General features: G+C 40.4%; 1 protein-coding gene across 5 annotated transcripts in view; it reads right to left on the reverse strand.

The window, feature by feature from the left end:
* The window catches only part of NCOA1 (nuclear receptor coactivator 1), a 304,315-nt gene that overhangs the window by 4,646 nt on the left and 273,514 nt on the right, over positions 1-26,155 (reverse strand). For all 5 annotated transcript variants that reach the window (XM_083348417.1, XM_083348415.1, XM_083348414.1 and 2 more), the window contains 9 exons: positions 25,953-26,138; positions 22,327-22,453; positions 18,667-18,835; positions 14,518-14,835; positions 12,718-12,819; positions 9,081-9,483; positions 7,765-7,939; positions 6,998-7,181; positions 5,025-5,111 (listed from right to left, as the gene is read on the reverse strand). In XM_083348417.1, coding sequence (XP_083204543.1) covers positions 5,025-5,111; positions 6,998-7,181; positions 7,765-7,939; positions 9,081-9,483; positions 12,718-12,819; positions 14,518-14,835; positions 18,667-18,835; positions 22,327-22,453; positions 25,953-26,138 — 1,751 coding nt within the window. The remainder of the gene's footprint in view (positions 1-5,024; positions 5,112-6,997; positions 7,182-7,764; positions 7,940-9,080; positions 9,484-12,717; positions 12,820-14,517; positions 14,836-18,666; positions 18,836-22,326; positions 22,454-25,952; positions 26,139-26,155) is intronic.

Here is a 26,155-nt window from a genome sequence, read left to right on the forward strand (position 1 = left end):
CTTCAAACTGCATATAATAAAACTAGTATCTTAATGAATGCTTCAGACAATCATGATGAAGGACTGATTAGTTCAGCAGATTGTGTTGAATCTTGTTAGGTAATAAAGGTATCTGATAACCATTGCTTACACCAGCTTTTTCCAACCTGGTGTCATATCTTCTAATTATAATTTCCAACAACAGGGAGCTATCAAGCTGAGAAAGACTGTCTTACATTGTTTTTAAGCCACAAAAGAACTCTGAAAAATCCTTTTGTGAAAAAATCCCACTCAAAAAAATGGCAGTTGGATCAATTCCATGAAAAAAAAATGTTTAAAATATTTGGATTAGTAATTCATTTAAAATATGAAGGCAAGGATTGGGTTTAAAATAGTCAATTTAAATTAGAATATGACTTCTAATAAATTAGCATTCAAGGCTCTGATAACTTTCATTCCATTTTATATCTGACATTTTGGCCCCTTTTTTTATGAAGCAGCAGCTAGATTTTTTTAGGTTCATATCAGTTTGGTTGTTGTTCTAAAACTACTTTCTCTGTTCTGATAGGTAATGATGCTGAAAGAAAGCCAAGAAAGAAAGCCTGTTTGGAGACATAAAATGTAGTTCTTGTTTTCCTTTCCGTCAAATGTAGGTGATATTGTGGAAATGCTGAAATGGTAATTTGGGATTCATAATAGCCTATATCAGTGGTGGCATACCTATGGCACGCGTGCCAGAGGGGGCAGTAAGAGACCTCTCTGTGGACATGCGCGCCATCGCCCCAGCACAGAGTTCACTGCATTTCCAAGGCTCCCATAGGCGCTCAAACACCTTTTATCTGAACAGAGATCTTGGAGAGATGGGGAACTCCATCTGTGTGCAAATGTAATGCTTGAAAACGCAGCAAATTTGCTTCGTTTTGAACCACCCCATTTGCTCACAGAGGGGGAATCCAATTTCCCCAAGGCCTCCCTTTGGATAAGAAGTTTATTAGCAGCAGTGGCTTGGGTGACATCAGTGAGGAAGAAGTTGGTGCTCACGTACCTGGAAATAAGCAGGAGTGAGAGAGCCCAGCAGGTATTGGATGCTTCATTTTTTAAAATTTTATGTTTTTGTAGACACCCAGAAATGAGTACAGCAAAAAAATGCAAAAACAGATAGTGGAAGATCATTCCAAGAGGCCTGGACAGAGTCATTTGTAGTGACCAAATGCAATGGGAAAGCATTATGTATTCTGTGTAATGAAAGTGTTGAGTGTCGCACATCAAGTGTCAGACGGCACTTTGACACCAAAGTATTGCCAAATTTGGTGAAAATGAAAGAAAAGAGTTTCTTGAAGGGAAATTGAGAAAATATCATTCCCAGTATCTTAGTTTTTGTAACTATCTTTCCAGAACAAATCATCTGACAGCTGCCAGTTTTCAAATTTCACTGTGCCTAGCAAAACATGGTAAGCCCCTCTCTCATGGGGATATTATCAAAACGGCCATGTTGTCTGGGAGTAATTCTCTTTTTCATGATTTCCCAAACAAGAATAAAATTATTCAACGCATCTCTGAGATGCCACTTAGCAGAAATACTGTTAAAGATCGTATCCAGCGCATGGCAAGTGATGTTAGCAGCTCACCACTGACTTACAAAAGGCAGCCTGTTACTCCATGTGCTTGGATGAAAGCACAGATATAAATAATCATGCAAGGCTAGCAGTAATTTTGCATTATGCTATTGGTAACATCATGAGAGAAGAGCTGGTGAAACTGGTGTCTTTGCCTGAAAGAACACAAGGGATAGATATCTACAATGCTGTGATGGAGGCTTTTTTGTCACAAGACGTAAGACTAGAAAAAGTGGTTTCAATTACTAGTGATGGGGCACCTTCTATAGTGGGGGCAACATCTGGTTTCATACAGTTCTTTGTTAAAGAAACAAAACATCAAGTCATTCAGTTCCATTGTATTATACATCAAGAAGCTCTTTGTGCCAGGGAAAGCAGCAAAAAATTTGACGATGTCCTTAAAGATGTCACAAAAATGGTGAAATACATCATGGCTGTGCTCTGAATTTTTGACAGTTTCAAGCACTTCTTGAGGAGGTTCAGTCACAGTATAGTTGTTTACTTATGTACAATAATGTCCGGTGGCTGAGCAGAGGATGAGTCCTGGAGAGATTTGTAGCCTTCTTGGATGAAATTAGGCTGTTTATGAATGAAAAAGGGCAGGAATGTCCACAGCTCACTGATATGGCCTGGCTTACCAATCTTATGTTTTTTACAGATTTTACACTACACTTCAATATACTGAACAAACAACTACAAGGTATAGGGCAGGGGTCAGCAACCTGAAACAGTGAAAGAGCCACTCGGAACCGGTTCCCTCACAAAAGGATAAACTGGGAGCCGCAAAAAATGTGTGCGCATGCACGTACATTCGCACATGCGCAGAACAGGGTTTGACTGAAGAGTGGAGCTAAGGTGAGATATGCACCTACTCTGCATATTTGAACTGATAGGTTGAACTTTTTTAGTCCCACTTTTTTTTTTGGACTGCACATGGCAGAAGACTGGGAGCCGCAGGAGACGGCTGAAAGAGCCGCATGCGGCTCCGGAGCAGAAAGGATGTTTCAAAGTGGGCAGCTAAAATATTTTCCACATCTAAAAATGCATTTAGGAAATTCTACAACATTTGCAGACAATCCTACAAGCCTCAGGAAATCTACAAGGAATTTTCTAGCATTGTAGCAGCTGCAAAGGTGAATTTTAGTAACAGATTTTTACAGTTCCGTAAGATGGAGACCACCCTGTTTTTTCTTACTTCTCCAGATAAAGCCAAATTTGAAGAACTTGATCTTTCCTGCTTACACTGGTTAGATTTAGGAAATCTAGAAATGGAGCTATTGGAATTTCAAGAAAGCTCTGTATGGAAAAATAAATTCTATAACCTGTGTGAAACACTTGAGAAGATAGAAGGGATGACAAAGCACAGCACAGTTAGTTCTGAAAATGAAATTCTTAAAGTGTGGAATTCTCTGCCAAATAATTTTAAGTCAATGAAAACACTTGGGATTGCTTTCCTTACTTTGTTTGGATCATCTTATGCTTGTGAGCAGCTGTTTTCATCTTTCAATTATATCAAATCTGACACCAGAAACAGACTAACAGATGACCTGAGTGCTGCATGTGTTGCTCTCAAACTTATAAAGTATGAGCCAAGATCAGACAAATTATCAGCATGCATACAACAGCAAAAATCATATTAATTGTTCAAAAGCATGCCAAATGCAAACTTTTACCTTTCAATAAAAAGTTGTTTGTATCATTGAAAGCTCTGTTATTGTGTTTTTCTTTTAAGACAAAAGATGTTAATGTATGAGTTGTTTTTTTCTAAACTAAAACCTCAATATTCAGGTTAAATTGCTGTGTTGGCACTTTGCGATAAATAAGTGCGTTTTGGGTTGAAGTTTGTGCACTCAGTCTCTAAAAGGTTCGCCATCACTGGCCTAGATGAAGGCTAATAAACATAAACTCAATCTTGGCAAAATTGAACTTACCGTTGGTCAACAGAGCATCTACCTTGTAAATTGGGATATGTTTGCCTCCTGCATTAAGGAATAGTTTACAATCTGAAGATGCTACCTGACATTTTTATTATACTTGTGGTGACTTTTCAATAGATTTCTCATAGATATTTACCTATTATTTCCTTTATTGCATAGTGTGCTTTGTTATGATCACTCCTGAAAACAGTAGGAAATTGCAGTTAATGAAAAATGGCAGCAGGATTATAAATGGAGATTGGGCATAAGGAGCTAATTCCAGTCTTCAATAGTAAGCAGTGCTGACTTCCAAGTTTCTGATCTTTCAAGTTTTCCTTGTGACCATGTCCCCTTGCTCAGATGTTAAGATCGTCACTGGAGAATGTTCCTCAAGCTTTTACATTGCTTAAGATTAATCACCTTCTGTTTTACAGTCCCTTATCTCCAGAATGCTCTCCTTGGATAGGCTGACTTAAATGTTAATTGTGTTTTGCGTTCGGAATGAAAGTTTAAAAACTCAAATTTTAGAGTGTCATAAAGGAGAATTTTAGGTGGCATTGCTCTTCTAGCTATTCAGTTTTCATCATTTATTGCATTTGCTATTACTGATAAGAATTATTAAATCTAGTGACCTTATGGGAACTGCTGGTCTGCCTGACTCAAGAGTAGAGATTCAGTTTTAGCTTTTGCCACTTATAGGCTTTCCGGTATCATGTGTTCTACTGGGAACAATTCTTCTGTCCTGACACATCGTAAGTCAAATTTATAGCCAAGACATGGGAGTTTGTGTTTGTTTCCTTGAGATTTAGAAAAGGCATGTCTGATTTTGCAAAACAGGAAAAAGAAATTCACTGGTTACAAAAAATAGAAATAGCACTTGGACTTATATACCACTCTGTAGTGCTTTACAGTACTCTCTGAACAGTTTATAATGTCAGCATATTACCCCCAACAATTTGGGTCCTCATTTTAGCAACCTCAGAAAAATGGAAGGCTGAGTCAATCTTGAATCAGTCAGGATTGAACTCCAGGCAGTAGGCAGAGTTAACCTGCAATACTGCATTCTAACCACTGTGCCACCACGGCTCATAAAAATATTATAAATAAAATAAGTATGCTTCTTTTTGTACATACAGTAGCTCTGAAACCAAAAAGCAAGACAAGGTACAAAGGAGCTAGGACAGGAATATTGTCTGAAAAATCAGAAGAATCTTATGGGGTAGGCTTTTGTTTTGCAAAATCATCTGTCCTGGAAATTTTCACTCAATATTAAATGAAAATAAACAAACTGCTTGCCAGTGTGTCACAATGCAAATCTCAGGATGTGTAAAGGATGCCCACTTTCAATGCAATTCCAAGCTAGGCAGACTTTGGGAAGTTTTTTGGAACTGAATTGACCCTGTTGTTTGTGGCCAGAATCCTACTGCCTCTCTGAGAATATCCTCAGATGCAGTACAAAGCAACCACTTTAAATTTTCCCAACAGAGTTCAGCCTTAGGAATGTCTTACTGACCTGTGCTCCGTCTGCTTCTGTTTTCAAAAGATCGGAGGAAAGTTGGTTACAATAAAGTCCGGTGGGTCTGAGAGCTGGGTCGTTTACCTGAAAACAGCATCAATAAGACAACAAGTCATCAGCACAAGATGAGAAATTAAAAATTGTTTAATAAGCTTGTCACAGGAGAAAGGAGACAAATGAAAACTCAAAATCAAAGGGAGCTGCAGGCATCATCTCAGGTGACCAATTCACTACAAACATCTGTCTTCCCTGGCTTGAGGAAAAGCTTTGCATATGGTATCTGGACAGAAAAAGCAAGTTAGCGCAGTGCTTGATAATTCAATGAAAACAATATTTCTTGATCAGGCTTGTTCCAAATGGTTCCTGTTTTAAATACCATCAGCTCCTCAGCTCTGAGCTTACTCATGTATTTATTATTGTGATTTTATGCCCCATCAAACTGCCCCAACTCTAAGCAGCTTACAAAAACTGTCAAAATACGCAAAACAGTGGAGAGGAAACAACCTGGAGGTCTTTAGAATAATAGAATCAGAAGGCTGGAGGGGACCTTGGAGGTCTTCAAGTCCAACCCTTTAACAAGGCAGGAGTCCTTTGTCTTTTAAAGCATTTTGGCTCATCTATTGATTTATTATTAAATTTATATGCTGTCCATGTCACTGTTTGAAGTGATTTTAGGCAGTTAAACAACTCAATGGGGGTTAAACAACTTAAGCATTGCTCATTGCTGTTTATAGGCATATGCGGAGTATGGAAGGGAAGCACAAACTGAGTAAATCTGCTGGGCAGATTATACCTTTGCTTTACAAGCCTGACAAGAGCACCTTAAATCTTCAAATGTGAACTCTGAATTCCTAATGTATAAACTATGCTTTTTTTTTACCCTCAGCTTATATTTAAGATGTAAAGGTAAAGGTAAAGGTTCCCCCGCACATGCGTGCTAGTCGTTTCCAACTCTAGGGGCTGGTGCTCATCTCCATTTCAAAGCCGAAGAGCCAGCGCTTGTCTGAGGACGTCTCCATGGTCATGTGGCCGGCATGACTAGACGCCAAAGGAGCACGGAACGCTGTTACCTTCCCACCGTAGTGGTCCCTATTTTTCTACTTGCATTTTTACGTGCTTTCGAACTGCTAGGTTGGCAGAAGCTGGGACAGGTAACAGGCGCTCACTCTGATATGCGGCACTCGGGATTCGACCCGCCAAACTGCCGACCATTTGATCGACAAGCTTAGCGTCCTAACCCACTGAGCCACTGCGTCCCTAGATTTAAGATATGCTTTGAGGCAAAAGCTGCAAAACCTTAGAACATTTACAGTCATGTCATGTCATCTTGAAATCTATTAAATTCTTCAGCAGAACTGGATCTGCTATCTTGAACATCAAAAAACTTTACAGTAAGGAATAGGAGACAGCAAGGGGTAGAAGTGTACAAGGGTCAGATTTCCAAGGCTAAAAACCAGTATATGCTAATTATACCATTCCAGACAAGTGGCTGCCAGTCTCTTCTTAAAAGCATCTAGTGACGGAGCATCCACAACTTCTGAAGGCAAGCCGTTCCACTGGTTGATTGTTTTCACTGTTAGGAAATTTCTCCTTAGTTCTAAGTTGCTTCTCTTTTGATTAGTTTCCATCCCTTCTGGTGCTTTAGAAAATAGGTTGACCCCCTCCTCTTTGTGGCATCCTCTCAAATATTGAACAGTGCTATCATGTCATCCCTAATCCTTCTTTTCACTAGAATAGATAAGCCCAATTCCTGCAACCGTTCTTCATATGTTTTAGCCATCAGCCGCCTAATCATATTTGTTGCTCTTTTCTGCTCTTTTTCTTTTCAGAGTTTCTACATGTTTTTTAAAATTGATGACAAAAACTGTATGTAGGATTCCAAGTGTAGTCTTACTAAGGGCTAATATTTTGAGACAACTCTTTGGCTAAGTCCACAGGAGAGGAAGGGAGACACATCTGGATACACTGACCTGCTCAGAACATAGCTGGTTCATGCCAGGCATCTGCAATGAGTTCATTGGCATTTGCCCAGCCATTGGATTCATATTTTGGGCATTGGCATTTCCTCCGGCCATGGAGACTGTGATGCTCATGTTGTTATACATTCCCTGCTGAGCTGAGGAAGGCTGAGTCTGCCCAGCCTGGCCGTATACACTGCATTTGAAAGAACGAGGAACAGGAATTACATACTGGGATAGGTTTCTTTTGAAACCAGCTCAATTTCAGAAACATGTTAAATTGTACAGCAGACAAATTACATATTATTCTCAATCCTTCTGCATCAGTTCAGAAGAGCAAAACTAGCTGGTCCATCCAAAACAGATTTGCTATGATCTATCTGAAATGATCATTTGAAGTGTTTTCCTACCTTGAATTAATAATAAAATTTGAAAAAGAAGACAGGAAAATCATTTGTGAATTATATCATACCATCTAGAAAATGTTAATAACAGTAATCTGACCAGTCCAGCCTAAAAATATTTGAAGGAATACCAGGAAACCAATAATAAAGTGGATCGAAGTATAGTTGATTACAGGTTTCAAGGATTGTCAACCGTGTGCTCTGAGGAATGGAGCATCAAGGTAGTTCATCACCTTCATCATCCTCACTGCAAATTCTAAGTTGTCTAACTATTGAGCAGGCAGGGGTGTCTGGTCAAAAGATATCAAAAAAGCTTTGTAAGAGTTGGTATTAAAGGTTAAACTATGAGCATCTGTATTTGAGAATTAGGCTTACGTATTGTTCCCCATAGTTCCTTGTTGCCAGGTCTTCATATCAGGTGACTGATACCCAGGTGTGGGTGGGGCAGACTGCAGCATGGGGCTCTGAGATGGAGGTATCTGAGGGGACATCAAGGGACTACTAGGACTTAGTGATGGGGCAAAAGCTGCTTCACCTTGCTGACCCATTCCTGAAATGAAACAACAACAAAAGGTAACTGGGTTAATTCACAGGACAATGACAACCACAATATTTTATGCCATAAACTTGATTTATTCAAATCAGTATTGGATTAGAATTGGAGCTTGAAACACATGTAGCTACCCATTAACAATAACAAGAAGTTGAGAGATGCAAGCATTCTGGAGTGGGGTGGAGATGGTGAAGATATTCATTTAAATCACAAGTATGCAACTTTTCAGACAAAGAGCTCTATTTTCGCTTTTGAGAGATTTGTCAGCTTTAATTAAATGTGATTAATTAAATGTACTTTCATGTAAGCCAAATTAAATAAAATTCATAAGATTTTATATTTCTCCCTCGTGTCCCATTTAAGATGACAATATGCTGCAGTTTTTGGAACACGTTGCAGGTTTTGGAGTGGCTATGGGCATAACACACAAGGATTTTGGGATCTACAGGAGCTGTGGTGGCGCAGTGGTTAGAATGTAGTATTGCAGGCTAATTCTGTTCACTACCAGGAGTTCGATCCTGACTGGCTGAAAGTTATCGCAGCCTTCTGTCCTCCTGAGGCTGGTAAAATGAGGACCCAGATTGTTGGGGGCAATATGCTGACTCTGTAAACCACTTAAAGAGGGCTGTAAAGCAGAGGTCCCCAACCTTGGTCACTTTATGACTTGTGGACCTCAATTCCCAGAATTCCTCAGCCAGCCATGCTGGCTGAGGAATTCTGGGAGTTGGAGTCCACAAGTCATAAAGTGGCCAAGATTGGAGACCCCTGCTGTAAAGCACTGTGAAGTGATATATAAGTCTAAGTGCTATTGCTAGATGTAGCTTCAACTTCTACATCTCCATTTCAGAATTCAGTATCACTTCTCATCTAATGGGTTCTGCAGGACTGTCAAGTATTACACATACCCTAAATGTGTTTCACTAGAGACTACAGGGAAAAAGCAGATACTATTATGCCTCTCTTTTAAATCATTTTTAACTTTCTGGATAAATACTTCTATGTTTACCCAGAAACCTCTGAACATGTCTGAACCCTCACATCCTGAAATTGTGTCAACTAACTGAAATATCACCTTTCCCAACATTCAGCATGTCACAACAGAGCAAACTATCCTTAAAAGATACAGACTGAGACACACCTGATCCGGAATACTGGAATATGTTCTGTTGCATCTGTGGGTTCATATTAGAGCCAAACTGTCCTCCGACGCTTCCCATCATCCCTCTGTTCACCATGTTGCTACGATTGGCCAATGCCACTTCGGGGTTTGGTGCCAGCTGGGAGAAAGGGCTGGTGGAGGTAGGGGGGTTTCCAGGATTCGTACCATAGTTGGGGGGGAAAGGGAATTGCTGTGGGGGACCCTGGGGAAGGCGCCCAGCTGCCAGCTGCACCGGAACCCCAGCTGAGGGAGGGAGATTGCTCCCAAAGCTTTGCTGCTGTCTCATCAGCATGGCTCTCTGCTGCATGAGTTGCCTCTGTCGATGCTGCTGGCTGTAAAGTTCACGATGACGCTGAGCCAACATCTGTGCATTCAGAGGGGGCTGAGGAGGAAGAAGAAAACACAACAGTGTTGGTGGTGTTCAGATGAAAAGCCACTTCCTCAAAAGGTTGGACATACCAAGTGCTTTTGTTAAGGAACTTTCACAAAGCTCTCACTAGTCACATTCCTCAACACTCTGTTTTCCACCACTTCTCACACCTCTTTATGCAAAAGTGCAGAGAAAGGGGAACCAATAGTAGCGATATAGTACCTATTAGCTTGTATGTACAAGCAAAAAAAAAAGCTAAATTACTGATAAAGACATTAAAATGAATAGATGCTTGTTTTAGGAACTGATGCTTGCACAGAATAATCAAAAGAGCTCAATCAAGTGAGTCAAACGACAGAAGTATACATATTATTCCCATGGCTATTTTTCTTATTCACAATCCCTTACTCATTCATGCACTGTTTAAAAACTGCTTAATTACCTGGATTTTGCCATAACAGAATAGGAATGGTCGTTAAACACCATGGTTAAATGGAGGTTCAAGATATGGAGATAATATACTTGTGTGAAGGACATGGAATATGGGAACTGCAATTGCTATTATGCTCTGCTCAAGGACACTTATGAAAAGCTCCTCTATTATATCATTAGGCTTATTATAAGCATGGGATTATATCATTTAACTATGTATCCATGGAGATTTAATATATTATAGATCTCATCAACTCCTTAGGGAGATTAGAAAATATAAATCAATAATATCTAGAAACATAGCAAGAATAGACCCAAGCCATTAATCAACTCCTCTCATTACTGAAGGAGAAGAAACATAGTCTCCTCTGGTAAAGACAAAAGAATATGAACAATGATCTGCTGGTTTGTCATTTGACATCCCTGACCCCAGGAGGGGTCTCTCTTTTTCCAGTTATAATCTAAAGAATTCCAGCTTTCTGATTTTTAGTGCAGTTGTTATTAGCTTGAAAAAAGAGGGAGTGGAGAAGCATCAGCTGTTCCTACTTCTGCTTGTCTAGAAGAACACCTCCTTTGGTCTCTATCACTATGCTCACTCATTCTTTTATAACCCAAGTTTATTGCTCTCAAGCCTGTCTCTCCTCCATACAGCCTGTTTTGAAAATCTATGTTTCTGATGTAGCCAGGTGCTCTCCATCTATGTCCGCAACATCTATGCTGACTGGAGACAAGAGTGTACAGGTAGTCCTCTACTTATGACCACAATTGGCCCCAAAATTTATGTTGCTGAGCGAGACATTTGTTAATGGAGTTTTGCCCCATTTAAAGACCTTCCTTACCACCGTTGTTAAGTGAATCACTGCAGTTGTTAAGTTAGTAACACAATTGTTAAGTGAATCTGGCTTTCCCTTTGACTTTGCTTGTCAGAAGGTCGCAAAAGGGGATTACATACTTTGGGGACATAGCAACGGTCATAAATATGAACCAGTTGCCAAGCATCTGAATTTTGATCACATGATCATGGGGAATGCCGCAATAGTCGTAAGTGTGAAAAAATGATCATAAGTCACTTTTTCCAGTGCCGCTGTAACTTTGTACGGTCACCAAATGAACTGTTGTAAGTTGAGGACTATCTGTAATCCAACGCAAGAGGTGGGATGAGACTGTCAAGTTGCAGAAGTTTGTCCTAAACTTTGCTAACAAGGACTCTAGGCTAGGACTGTGCTTTTCAGGAGCAACCATGATGGTGACATCCCTTTATTTATTTATTTGCAAATAAACAATACAACAACATTTGAATTAACTTATTATTCTGGTCACTATATTACAAAAATAATAGCAGAGGTGGAAGAAAATAACTCAAATAATAAAGAATCTGGAAAACGTCCTTATGAGGTATTGGGGCTCTTTAGCTGGTAAAAGAACAATAATAAATAAATAATAACTACTGCAACGCTCTTTACATGGGGCTGCCCTTGAGGACCACTCGGAGGCTTCAGCTTGTGCAGAATGCAGCCGTGCGAGTTGTGATGGGAGTCTCCCGATACACCCGTGTAATGCCTCTTCTCTGCGAGCTGCATTGGCTTCCAGTTGCCCTCCGGTGCTGGTGATGACCTATAAAGCCCTAAATGGCATGGGTCCGGATTATCTTAGGGAGCACCTGCTGCCAGCATCAACTTCCCATCGTCCCGTGCACTCCCATAGAGAGGCCCTCTTTAGGGTGCCGCCGGTTAGGGAGTGCCGGCGGGTGATCCCCAGAGGGAGGGCATTCTCTGTGGGCGCGCCTGCCCTTTGGAATGATTTACCTGTGGAACTCCGGACTGCCCCCGATCTGCATTCATTTCGCCGGGACCTGAAAACCTGGCTTTTCGATTTATCAGGCCTGGACTGAAGGGGTTTTAGCTTTTTAAATATTGTTTTAATTGTTGGGCTTAATTAATTTAATTTATTTTAATTTTATATTATCTTTTATATTGTATTTTATGCTGCCCTGTAAACCGCCCTGAGTCCTTCGGGAATAGGGTGGTATAGAAATCTAATTAAATAAATAAATAAATCCATCCTACCACACCATGTGAACCAACTACACCACACACCGGCCTCCCAAGTCAATTCTGCATAAGTTCACAGAGATTATGTCCCATTTAAAAGCCTAACAGCCCACAGATAAAAGCTATTTTTCAGCCTGTTGGTACGGCTGGCTATACTCCTATATCTCCTACCGGATGGTAGGAGAGTAAAGAGATACAGTCCAGGGTGTGAGTCATCCCTGAGAATTTTCCTCACTCTTCCAAGGCAACGAGCCAATCAGGGGGCCCCAACCTCTGGCCACAGACTGGCACTGGTCCATGGCTTGTTAAGAACAGGGTCACACAGATGGAGGTTAGCAACGGGCAAGCAAAACTGTGCATGCATGGGATCTAAGTTGTGCACTCCTCCCCAATCCAGTCCGTGGAAAAATTGTCTTCCATGAAACCAGTCTCTGGTGCCAAAAAGGCTGAGGACCACTGACTTAAATGATATAATAATGGTGTAGAAGGTAGAAGGTTTTTCCCCCCTGCCTCTGCTATAATTCTAGAATGTGGGTTCATTCAATGTAGCTGAATCACTGGAGATTCACATGAGGCAAAATGAAATGTTTCCTTACAGAGTGCATAGATAAAATAAAACAGTAGCATTTTCCTCCATAGAACAACATAGAGATTTTTATTATGGATTAGGTAAATTCACAGAGAATAGATATTGTGGTTATGTATGATTTTCAGCACCAAGTGCTGAGAGACACAACCTGGACAAAAGACTTCCACCATTTACCTGAGGTGTCATCTGCTGCTGCATGCCTGCCCTTATGCCGATACCACCTGGAGAATTCCCTGCAAACTGGTTTAGAATAGCCTGCCGATTTTGGTGTATCATCTAGAGACAAAGAAACAAATAAGATTTGGTCTCTCTACAAACTGCACTGCATACCTCAACCATTTCTTTAAGTCAACAAAACTTGCAACATAAATCAAGGTCAGCTGACTGTTTGCATCCTTCAAGACTGGGGGACCTACAGCTTTTTAGCTATTATTGATCCAAAGCATCCAGCATTTCATTCTATTGCCCACACTAACTTAGATATCTGAGAGTTGTTGGGCAGCAATGTCTAATAGCCATAGATTTTATTTTCCGATCTTCAGAGCATGTATAGTGGTGAGAAGAAAGACTGCAGAGAGAAGAAGAAAGAGATATCCATTCTGGTATTCTAATCCAGTATCTAAAGATACCAGGCCTTTTAGAAAGGTTAACTTACGGAAAGAAAAAAAATTATGTCACCTTAGAAAGGGAGAGTAAAATATAAATGCGTTTAAAACTGCTGTCAAAAAGATCGGAAGCCACTTCCTTTGTAATCTTTTCTTTTTCTATTTTCTTTCGTGCTTATTCACCATTCTTCAATATTTTATTTCTTTTCTAATATTTGTACTGCTTTCTCTTGTTAAAAATGTATTCAATGAAAATGATATTTTTTAAAAAAAAAATGGAGATACCAAATTTAAAGATGCCAGATATTGGAATAAATGGTAGAAGAGGTGGTTAGTTACTTACATGCTAAAAGAAAGGCCAGGACTGAAAGGAAAAGTGTTCCTAAAAAATTTAGGAATAGGTCTGTGCCAAGACAAGGAAGGGACTGCTGTATGTAAGAAACTTGCCCAAATAGGTGCTCAAGCATTTCCTGAGCAGCCACAAGCATATTAGTAAATGAATGTGTTCTTTGATTGCCTTGCAGTCCAAGGGACTCGCAGGAGTCTTCTCCAGCACCACAGTTCAAAGGCCTCAATTCTTTGGCGCTCAGCCTTTCTTATGGTCCAACTTTCACTGCCATACATTGCAACTGGAAAGACCATAGCCTTGACTATACGCACTTTTGTTGACAGGGTGATGTCTCTGCTTTTTAGTGTGCTGTCTAGATTTGCCATGGCTTTCCTTCCCAGGAGCAAGCGTCTTTTAATTTCTTGGCTACAGTCCCCATCTGCAGTGATCTTGGAGCCCAGGAAAACAAAATCTGTCACTACCTCCATTTCTTCCCCATCTATTTGCCAGGAATTGAGAGGGCCGGATGCCATGATCTTGGTTTTCTTAATGTTAAGTTTCAACCCAAGTTTTGCACTCTCCTTCTTCACCCGCAACAAGAGGCTCTTTAGTTCTTCTTCACTTTCTGCCATTAGAGTCCTACAGGAGATCAACCCTGACTGCTCTTTAGAAGGCCAGATCCTGAAGCTAAAACTCAAATACTTTGGCCACCTAATGAGAAGGAAGGACTCACTGGAGAAGAGCCTAATGCTGGGAAAGATTGAGGGCAACAGAAGAAGGGGACAACAGAGAATGAGGTGGCTGGATGGAGTCACTGAAGCAGTAAGCGTGAGCTTAAATGGACTCCGGAAGATGGTAGAGGACAGGAAGGCCTGGAGGAATGTTGTCCATAGGGTCGCAATGGGTCAGACATGACTTCGCAGCTAACAACATTCTTTGACTGATGGAAAAGGAGAAGTAGGGCTATCAAGAGATAGGTAATTACTTCAGCTTGGCCAGCACACTATGGGCAATAACCAGACAAGCTGAGATTGGACTCACCTGCTGTTGCCCTTGTAGACGCTGTTGTAACTGCAGTCGCAACTGATTTGGAGCTGTTGGAGGCCTATTGAGTGCCTGTCGCGGCTGCATCCCCACAGCAGGGAAAGCTCCACGAGGTGATGGGACCTGGACTGACATAGGTCCAAAGGATTGTTTCTGCCTCACAATGCCTGGGAAAGGCCCAGCAAGGTTGGCAGTGGGGGAAGCCGAGGGATAAGGGTGAGGGTACATGCCAGGTTTCTGGTCCATCACAAGAGTTGGTGGTGGTGTTACTTGCTGTGGCTGGAACCTCTCTGTCAGTGCTTCTAGGCCCCCTCCCTGTTTAAGAAATGAGGTGAAATTTCTGAGTTTCAGCAGAATTCCAAATACATTGCTGGGACATTAGCTTTGTATTAAAAGCAAATTCAGGAATACAACAACACCCTAATAATTAAACAATTAAATATTTTAGGTATGTGAAATAGTTTATAGTGCTTCTTCTCCGCCACAAAGAAAACAGGGAAAGAAGACAAATCCCTTTAAGCAGAGCCCAAACATCCCACAGATTGCTCAAATGTTTAGAGGACACTGATTTTTTAAAAAAATGCAATTTCTTACATTTTATCCAGTGTAGAATTCATTGGAAAAGACCCTGATATTGGAAAAGATTGAAGGCAAAAGGAGAAGGGGACAGCAGAGGATGAGATGAACAGATAAGTGTCATCAACACAATGTACATGAATTTGGACAAACCACGGGAGACAGTGAAGGACAAGTTCTATGGTCCATGGGGGTCACAAAGAGTTGGACATGACTTAGTGACTGAATACCAACAACAACAAAGCATAGAATAGCTAATAGGTGAGTTAGGAAGCCGTGAGATTGGCTTTCCTATGTATTAATTTATTTTGTTGACTGTGAATTCATCCTCCCCAGCACATGCATATCTATTCATAATCATTGCCAATTATACAGGGTTTGGGATCATGGCTGAGAGAGGTTATAATCTCTATTGCATGGGTTTTCAACCTTTTCACCCATTGTACCACTTTTAGGATATGGCAACATTGAGTACCATCAGTCGCCTAGCAAGGTGTCAAAAACTTCATAACCCCCAAAATGGGGAAATGTGATGAAGTACAGGTAGTCCTCGACTTACAACAGTTTGCTTAGTGACTGTTCAAAGTTACATTGGCACTGTAAAAAGTGCCCCCCCAAGCCACAGCTGAACAAGACACCTGCCTGCCCACCCGGCGGAGCTCTTCCTCCTGTCCAAGGTTTTTATTGTTATGAGGATTGTTGAGGATTGTTGAGGATTGGCAGCAGGGGTGGGGGGGTGTTTGGTTTTTATTCCTCCTATCTGCTGGGTGGTTGCAGCAGGTTTTGGTCATTTCACATGACCTGGGACACTGTGACCGTCATAAATATGAATCAGTTGCCAAGCATCTGAATGGAAATCACAAGACCCTGGAGATGCTGCAACATTCCAGCTGATCGGCGCTTCTTCTGGGCTCAGAAGTGCCAGGATCAGCACTGAGTTCCAGCTGGAGCCTGGCGCTGATCCTGGCACTTCCGCTGAGCCCTGACAGCCCTGCAGCTCCAGCCGTCTCTCGTTCAGGCTTGTGTGGTGCTGCCACTGGTTCAGCTCATTCCCCTCCACCACTATGTCTTTTCTAGGATGGTCACGTACCACCTGCCAGGTGCCAATGTACCACAGGTGGTACTCGTACCACTGGTTGAAAAGCCCTGCTCTATTGTAATAGATATTTTTTAAAAAAAAAGCCAAATCAGTTGGGAGTTGGGATGTAATGAAATACACTTTCATGCCTTATTCCTCCTGGAAAGGCATAATGCAAGAAAAAAAATGACATGCCGAACTTTTTAAGATTCTTCATAAACGTATTCAAGTCCTGTATGATCTATGTCGGTATAGCTAATTGAAAATATCACAATATTGGGGAGAATATTTGAAATTAATTTATAAGAAAGGCAATTCTAAATCGATCACACCAAATTTTCCTGCCATTCTTGAAATTGAGAATTGGTATGCTAAATTAGTTTTACATATCATGATGCAAATGTATGATCAATATTCATTTGTTAAATTTATTTGCTGCCTATCTTGCCATAGGCTACTCTAGGCAGCTTACAACAACATAAATGCTATGTCTTGATACTTAGATAAATGCGACTGACTATCTTTTTTTCTCTTGCAATCTGCTACCAAGAACAAGAGAATTGTTTATTACTGTACTCTCCACACACTCCATGTCACCAACAACTGTTTTACCTTTTTCTTCTTTTACTGCAGTTCCCTTTAAGATGGAGATTTAATCTTCCCTAGCAGCTACAATCCCAAATAGTTTACACTCTTAGTGATTATGAATGAATATGCAAATGTTGGATAACTTTTATTTTACAAGCAACAAAATAAAATCCCAGATAAATAAAACAATAATAAACAAGCATACATAGCAAAGATGATTACTGCCATTAGGCCTGAAGTGGAGCCAAGTGAAGGATTAGAAGACAGGTTATTTTTAAAAATATATTACACAGAGGTTCCAGCCAGCACAAAAATACAGATATTAGTTTGTAATGTTGTACATGACCATAGACAAATTTTGGACCTAAATACGACTGCCTTTGGAATTTATAACTGGATTGCTATAAATTGTCAAAACACATGATCTTTCTAGACTACAGGTAGTCCTCGACTTATGAATGTAACGAACCCTGCCAATTATGCTTATAAGTTGTAACAACTGTAAACAGGTCATCACACAATGAACCCAGTTTTATGACCTTTTCATGCAGCAGTCATTAAACATAAATGGCAGTTGTAAAGAGAATGCCGTAACCATTAAGCAAATGTCATGGTGATTAAATGAATTTCTTGTTTGCTATGGGGCATTTTTCTTGAAAATTGGAAGTACATGCTGATTTTCAACAAAAATGCCCTAAATCGTGGTCATGTGATTTTGAGGGGCTGCCGTAAATGGTCACACATGTGGGTCAGCTGCCAAGCATGTGACCATTGAGAGGAAGGGTTTACATCCATGTTGTAGGTACTTTTTCAGGGTTCTGTTGTAACTTCAAACAGTTGCTAAGAGACTGGACGTAAATCAAGGACTAGCTCCCGTGATTGCAATAAATAATAATACTTCATGCACCAAGGCCATGAATTTATATCAGATGTAATGCTTTTTTCCTTCCCAGGAGAATTCTGATCGGCAATTAGGTTTTAGACAATGCTACCATGTTGGTGCTTCACCTATGAAAGGCACTTCAATGTAACAGCTACCCAGGTTAAAACACTTCACTTTTTACTTTCAGAGAATCAGCATTCTGCGATAGAAAAAGATCAGAAAGAAGGAATATGATTTCCATTGGCTGCAAAATTTGTTTCTGATCCCAATTCAAGGTGTTGAATTTAACCTGTAAAGCCTTTCCCAGCGAGGATTTGCAATACCCAAACAAACTCGTATTTCTATGTATTCCTGCCTATGTTCTGAAGACATATTTGGAGGCTTGGTCCCAGTGCACCTCTGCTCCAGTGCAGTGAGCAAAGGGGCAGTGGCTTTTCAATGGAAGCCCATCTCCCCTGTGGAATGTCTTCTTCCAATGAGACAGCCCGGTGGGATTTTTATTGGGTCTCTTTTCAAACTAGATGAAGTTTTATTTTAACCTCTCAGATTTTTAAAGACAGGTTAAATGCTGTGTTTTTTTAATTTTCTGTTCCTCTGTTACTGTTTTAATGTTCATCCCATCAAATTTATTTTGTTTTTCTACACTATTCACTTGATGTAAATTTTTGTTGTTTTAATAATTGAATGCCTTGAAGGGAATGCCTTTTTTTTAACCGTAGACAATGCCAGGCTTTTTAATGGGGTTAAAAATAAGTATTTAAAATAAACAATAAGAAAGAAAGGATAAGTTAAAAAAAATCTTAAAGGAGCTTTTGATAGGCAATGTTCCTCAACATAAAAGAACATATATTATAGAGGTATTTTATTCTGTTTTTAAGTGTGTGCTCACATTTATCATTGCACTCTTTCTAGTGCAATTCTCCATTCCAGCCCTTCAAACACTCCCAATTCTGGAAAAAACGCTTATATGTTACATAAGATCAGGCCTTAAAATATAGAAGTAGATTGAGCAGCTCACTACCTGGACCAGTTTGTCAATGCCAAGAGCTCGATCCAGTTCTGCCAATTCATTTTCATCTTTGCCACTCAGGAAGGACACCAGTTGTTCCAAAAGGGCTTTTTCGTCATTTCTTCCTTCTGGGGTGGTGGGAGGGCATAAGAGCTCATCCAGCTGAGAAGTGATGCACTGGCTGTAAGAATGTCAACAAAGACATGAAAGCTCTCAAATCTCTTTGGATATCTGACTTGGGACATGACAAAAACACTGCACTTTCATATGGGCATACCTGTGTAAGCCGCCTTGAGTTGCCATGTGCAAGCAGGCGACAATACAGAGATGGATTGGAATTAGGGAGACCTGAATTCAAATCCCCATGTGATTGTAAAACCCACCTGGGTGATTTGTGCCAATCATTATCTCTAAGCCTAATTCTTCTCATGGAAGTTGTTGTGAGGATAAAACAAGGGTGGTTCTACGTATCTTGAACTACCTAAGGAGAGGTAGAAGACTATTCATGCAACAACTAATTCCACTGGAATATCTATTTAGAAAGGTTGTTAATTTTAAAATACAAGTTATGGGAGAAGCAAACAATGAATAGGAAGTATGTGCCCCACTTGTGGGATTCCTATTAGCCTCTGGCTGCATCTTTCAATACTGGATTAAGTGGAACTTTGCTGTGATTCAGGAAAGCTGTATTTTCATGTAATGGATATTTATTTAGGGGTTTAATACAAGAAGATACAAAATTTCCATTCAGTCATCTTCATACCATCATATCCCTCTGATTTTCCTAATGACCTGGAAGTTGTCAGAAAGACTCATCGCAAAAATGAAACTACAGATTTATGAAGTTAGATTATGAAGTTAGATTATGTCAGCCAGCAATCCCAGAATCTTAGTTTTGTGTGAAACTTGTATATGCAGTTTTAGATCTATTTTTTTTTATAAAGTGTGTACTGTATCCAGAAGTGTTGGGTAGGTAGAAGAGATTTTAGTTCAGCAGCCCATTATACACTCTTTGCAGGAGCACTTACACAACAAAGACTTCAATATGTCATTGCCAGAAACAGGCTCAAAGAGCAAACAATTGCAGACTATTTGAACAACAAAGTCAAGACACACACAGTGGAGAATGTCTGACTGTATAATGAAGTTTCCCTTACCCTGAGGCTACTGAGCTATTCAAGCTAACTATTCATTTATATTTTATAGACCACTCTTTCTTATTGGCTCAGAACAAAACGGGCATTTCAATCTTCCATTTGTACTCTTAAAAGGGCTCAAAATCTAATTAACGTAAGAAATTAAAGACAGCAGAAGAAGGCTAATGAAAGTAAGTGGTAAAGAAATCAAACACTGGATTTGTTACAAGAGGAACAGGATGCTTCATTTCCCCCCCCTCCCCAGTTACACAACCTCCCCTCTCCCTCTCCCCCACTAAAAAAAGAGAAAGAAAGAATTCCAGTTCTTCAGTTAGATCCCTAAAATCCTCTGAATGACACCTTGCAGGAGATCTTGATAGAAGACAGAAACCTGCCCTGATCCTGTTCAGCATCTCTTTTGCAATAAGGAGCAATCAAGGAAGGAAGGAAGGAAGGAAGGAAGGAAGGAAGGATTCATTAATGACAAATAGGATGAGGAAAGCCTCATGCTACAAGTTCCACTTTGGCTATGAGGCAATTTATCCAATGGAAAACTGGGGCAGGAGGCCAAGAACCTGTAACTGAATCCTCTTTCACTCAGCGCTCATGCATTTGGGTTCTTCCTGGCAGGCGGCAACTCCGCGCCCATTCTAAAATAGCATGTTGCATGCATTTAGGGAAATGAGACAGGACAGCTGGAGGCAAAGAGTTGTAGCAAGAGAGATTTCTGTCCTCTCCTAGGATTATTGCCTAAACTAACATTCTGCCAAGACTTACGTTTGCTTCCAGAGAATTTCCCGTTAGACTTATAAAAACGGCTGAGTGCTTTATTTTAAATAAGGACATCACTCAAGGTTATTGGAAGAGAGGGGATAATAAGGAAGAGGTTGGAGTATGGACAGTAGCAATTAGACAAAAATACACCTCATCATTTCCCAGTGCCACATCCCAAATTAATTATTATTTTATGGAAGCAGTCTTTTAGGGATTCTTTGGGCAATTTTATGTCACTAGATAAGGGGTCCTCAACCTTGGCAACTTTAAGACTTGTGGACTTCAACTCTCAGAATTCCTCAGCCTGTTGAGGACCCCTGCACTAGATGGTGTAGTGTTAAAGAGTTGAATGACTATATCTTAACTGAAAAGTCTTACAACTATATTAAACAGCTATCCTTTAGCCCAGGAACTCGGAGAAAAATTACCTCATTACCAACTGTTATGCTGTCTCAAAAATGAGGCTGGTGTGGGTGCTAGCCTTAGTGCTTTAGTGTGGGACAAGTTAAAGAAAGTGATTCGTGAATTCATGTCACTTCATTTCTCTTCCCAAAGGGCACTTCCTTTCCAAAGGATGCTAAACCCATGCTTACAAAAAAAATAGATTTAGCACTTCTTCAAATAATAAGCACTGAACCTGTTTCTGTAAGAAGTCCACATAAGACCTAATAAAACCTGACAACTGTTTCAGAAAATGGTCTTCAGCTATTAAGAAGGCAGATGTCCCTACTGAGGTCAGGTGTTTAGTCTCTTCTGCTACCAAATGAATTACTGAAGGGTGTTCCTGAACGATTGAGAAGAGAGGGCATGCCTGCAGGCCTAAAGTGACCTGTAGAAGCTGGGAGAAACTAATTCCTGACTGTATAATCAACCACATTGTCAATGAAACATGTGATCATGGCAAAAAAAAGTATTGCCAGGAAAAGAAGGAAAACTCTATTTTAAAAATTGCAGTAGCTCAAGACAAGTTTTAAGCTGCCTCAGCTGTAGGCTGAAGATGAGACAAAGGCAATCTCATGAGGACATGGAATAAAAAACAGTGATCGGATACATTTTTGCTTCAGTTAGGAGGCTATGCAGAAGAATCCAAGTAAAGTAAGGTGCTGAGATTTTCTGAACTTGAGATTTAATTCTGAGATTCTTAACTTCCTTGGATGAACCATCAGAAATACCTAAGGGCTGGCACCTTGAGACAGCATCTTTTCAGACTTGACAAAGGAACCGTGTTGTCTAAGGCACAATCTTTTCCCTGGCTGGACTTTGACCAGAAAGAAATGCCTAATGAAGAACGAAAGACAACATCTTAAAAGAAGTTGCTATCTTACACAAGAAGATCTTTTGAAGGGCTGCTCTCTTAATCAAAGGAAAATGAGGGAGTCTCTTGCTGTATGCAACCGGAGAGATAGTGAGATGAATGTCAAGACTTCACATTTGTATGAAATACAGCCTCATCATCCCTATGAATCCAGAGTTTTCCCCAGTGAAGACACACTTACTTAATCCATATTCTTTCATTTCTTTTTCACTGAACAGAAGTGAAAAATAAATGCAGCTTTATGGTTCCTACTGTTCCTTGATTAAAAAAATGCACTAGGAATGTATATATGTATGTCTCTGCGTGTACATGCACAGACATAAGCATTTGGGACTGCTCTCCATATCAATACCACAAATGGGGAAAAAAATCTTTAGATGACTTTTAAACTTCTCATGTGACTGTCTGGGATATCCAATGATCAAGGAAAAACATCCCTATACTTACTCATCTGGTTTAGTCATAGGTCCTCTGTTGATGGAAGCTATGGAATTATCTGCCCACGGGATCTGCTCTCCCATGGCTGGCTGCCCAAATTGATGCTCAGTGACTCCCAATTCCAGTTCAGGCAATCCTGGGAGACAAAAGTATTTGTCATTTAAGGAACAAGAAGAACACACTAGTTTGATAATGATATAAAATAGGACAAAAGGAGGTGAGTGCACCTAGGCTGGAGCTTACTCATAGGTTAAACTGGATTAAGATATACAAATGTTCTATTGTATAAGACTATTTGATGCAGACCAGTAAGGAGGCAATCCACTATTCTAAGCAACATTCAAACAATTATCTGCCTGAGTAGCAGTACTGCTCAGTAACAGTTCATAGTTTCTGTGACGGGAAGATGGTAGTTCTATGGGTTGGGATATGCCATGAGAACCACGAGACATTCTTGGCCCTATATGGTCTGGCTCACAGCAAGGAAAATGCTCCCTGGGATTCCTTGCAACACGGTGGCTATCAGTTCTTGATGTATCCTCCATTGGGGCCCTTCACAGTGCTCTATGGGTATCCTCAAAGACAGCAACCCTCTATGAAATTCAAAGATGCCTTATACCTGAAAATACTTGGTACACATAATGGTGGCGCATTAAGAGGTCACAGTGACAGTGAAAGTTAGGATCAGGAGGATCCCTCCCCTAAATTATAAGGAAAGGACTGACTGGAACCATTTTCACAGTGGTAAAAGCTGTCAGATGTAGTACTCAAAAGCCAGAGGTGCATGATGATTAATAATGCACCTGTAGCACCCTCAGTCAGTTCACTGGGCTTGCCAAGTCCAACCTCCTTTGTGGTTACATGACAGCCTGAAAGGCCGTCTAAAGTTACTATCGTGAAAATAAATACTTTTGCAACTCTGGCAAACATCTCCTGGATCTTCCAAGTAGGAAAATGGGTGCTGAAGGAATAAAATAACAGCTTTAGGACATGAGGTAGGAAGCAGCAACTTTTTTAAAAAAAACCTTTAAATTGAAGACTTTCAAAATACACACTAAAAAGATATGCATATCTAAAATACACATGTCTAAAGATGAGGGCAATGAGGCTATTCAGATCATTATTTAATTAAACTTTTATTCCCATGTGTTTTCAGCCAAGCTCACTGTAAGTTGAAAATATGGAGCAGAATGAAGTCCACGTGTATTCATCTGGTTGGTCCTGAGAGGTCCAGCGGCTGTCTAGACCAGTGAAACTCTAGACCAGGGGTGTCAAACTGCCGGCCCGCAGGCCGCACGCATCATGAAGAAACCACGCCCACCCCATTGCAATGGCGAAAAAGCTCAGATACGTCTTGCAACATCACGTGATGTTGCAAGTTTGACATGTCTGCTCTAGACTAACATGGCCATGACAGCATTAAGGGCTATTTGCTGTAGCTTCACAATAAACAAGCATAGTCCTTAAGCTAAAATACATCTCCATTTTTCCCAGGCTAGAATGCTCCAGGTGCATTGAACTTAAATTGCCACCCTGTCCTGGATGATAGAAATTGTTGTGCAACATATTAGAAGGGCACCAGGTCAGCATGGCCTGTAGTGCAAGGCCTGTGACTAAACACAGTCACAGATTAGAGAGAAAATTCAACCTGGAAGAGTTTATTTCATTCTTGAACTAGCTGTGCAGCAGCGGTGAAGTATTCTTAAGGGTTGCTTGGCAACTGGAAAATAAAGAAATTATGTCTGAGGAAAGTATTGCTCCAGATGGGGAAGCCAAGGGAGCTGACAATCCATACTAGAAATGCAGCTAGCAACAGATCCGAGAGGGCAACAGATCAAATCACAGTCCTTCTAGAACATTCATTCAAATACAATCAAACTGTATCATCGATGGCCATGTTCCCTCTGCCAATCAGTTCTCTGCCTATAAACAAGACACGCCCTCCATTTTTTATTTCAGAGAACTGAAATTTGCATGTATTTCATGGCACACAGCTGATCACAAATATTACCCTAATATTCCATGTAATAGGAATTATCTTACTTGCTCATTAGAAAAAAAGTTGCATATATGAAATATAACATCAAAACTATAGATAAAATTAAGGCATGAGGACGATTTCTTGCACACGATCTGACACTGCAAACGTTTCATAGGATTTGGGGAATTTGAAGACTATGGAAACTAGGGGTCCTTGGTGCTCTCTGTGCCTGCTTGTTTTCTTGCAGATGTTTCATTACCCTAACTAGGTAATATAATCAGTGTTAGTAAGGAGTGGGATTTGCTGTCAGTTTATCAACTTCAGGCCAACAATCAAGTAAGCAATACCCCAATGCAGAAACTGCCAAACAGCCCAACCAAAGAATCCCTAAGACCAGGGCTTTTTTTCTCATAGAATGCTCAGAATGGAGTTCCGGCACCTTTTTTGGATGGAACCTTGTAGGGTAGGCAAGGAGGGTTGTATGACGTGTGTGAGTTCCGGCACCTTTTTCTTTTACAAAAAAAGCACTGCCTAAGACCATCCACACCCACACAGACAGGCAAGACACCAGAATATAAACTGACAGCAAAGAGCACTCCTTACTAGCCCTGATGATGTTACCTAGTTAGGGTAAGGAAATGCCTACAAGAAAACAAAGCAAGCTGAGAGGGCACCAAGGACCCCTCATTTCAACCCTGAGCTACAAATAGTCTCCTTCACTGGTACTATGGAAACTTTGGGAGGTTTCTTAGAGCATTTGCCAGAAACTGTGTGTTACTGTACATCTTGAAATGCTTGATACATTTTCCTCATGTAGCAGATCCATGAATATTGTACTTCAACCTACAGGAGCTCAATAGAAGGATCTTAACTGCATAAGTTGAAAATGGGAGACCAGTATCTGTGAGAGACTCCAGGATATAGCAGTATTTCACAAAAGCAGAAGGAGGGGTTTTAAGATGAATGCTCAAATTTTCCCCCTCAATATTCTATAATGCTGCAATACAGATCTTTTGGTGTTGAGCTTGGATGCTGATAGGATAAGACACTTCTAGATTCTGCAGTGAAGACACTTTCTCTACTGACTGTTAAGATCCCTATTCTTCATACTTGTGTCTTTACTTCAGGTGAAAGATCAACTGAGCAGAACTAATGTTTCTGAGTAGGCTAAGCATGTGATAATTACATTTGTAGTTCAATATGCAAAACAAATTCCTTCTCCTAACCATTCAGGTAATCAGCCCAAGAAAGCATGACCAGGCATTGCATTTGGACACAGAGGGACAATATGGTCTAATGATTAAGCTACTGAACAAAGACTGGGAAAGTCTTGGATCAAATCTATTCACAACCACAGAAGTTGAGCAATTTTGGGCAAATCACTATCTCTCAGCTCAAATTACACCAGGAAGGAAAAAGTACTATGAATGCTCTTGCTCTCCTGGAGGAAAGTTAGGATACAGGTTTAACAAATATTAGTAATAATAAAGTAGAAGCCCAAAGCCTCATGTAGTCACAGGTTTTACTGCATGACAGGCTAAGTAATTATTCTATAGGTCAATCTACTGAAAGAGTTATCACAAAAAGGAATTCTTTTTTATACAGATAGACCTTTTAAATAGAGGTTTACATTCGTCATAGCAAAAGCACATACCAGTATCCGGTTGAAAGGGACTTGGGCCAGGTACTGCCCCCCTGCCTTGTTCTGATGGCAAGCCATGATGAGGGCTGCTGCCATTTGTTGCAGGGAAAGGTGCTGTCCGTAGCTGAACTGGCTCCATTGGATCACAGAATTCAAATGGGGACCGTCCGGTTTGCATTCCCTGCCCACCATTAACAGCTAGAACAGAAAAGTTC

Source organism: Vipera ursinii (genome assembly GCF_947247035.1).
Source record: "Vipera ursinii genome assembly, chromosome: 1".
Classification (NCBI taxonomy): domain Eukaryota; kingdom Metazoa; phylum Chordata; class Lepidosauria; order Squamata; family Viperidae; genus Vipera; species Vipera ursinii.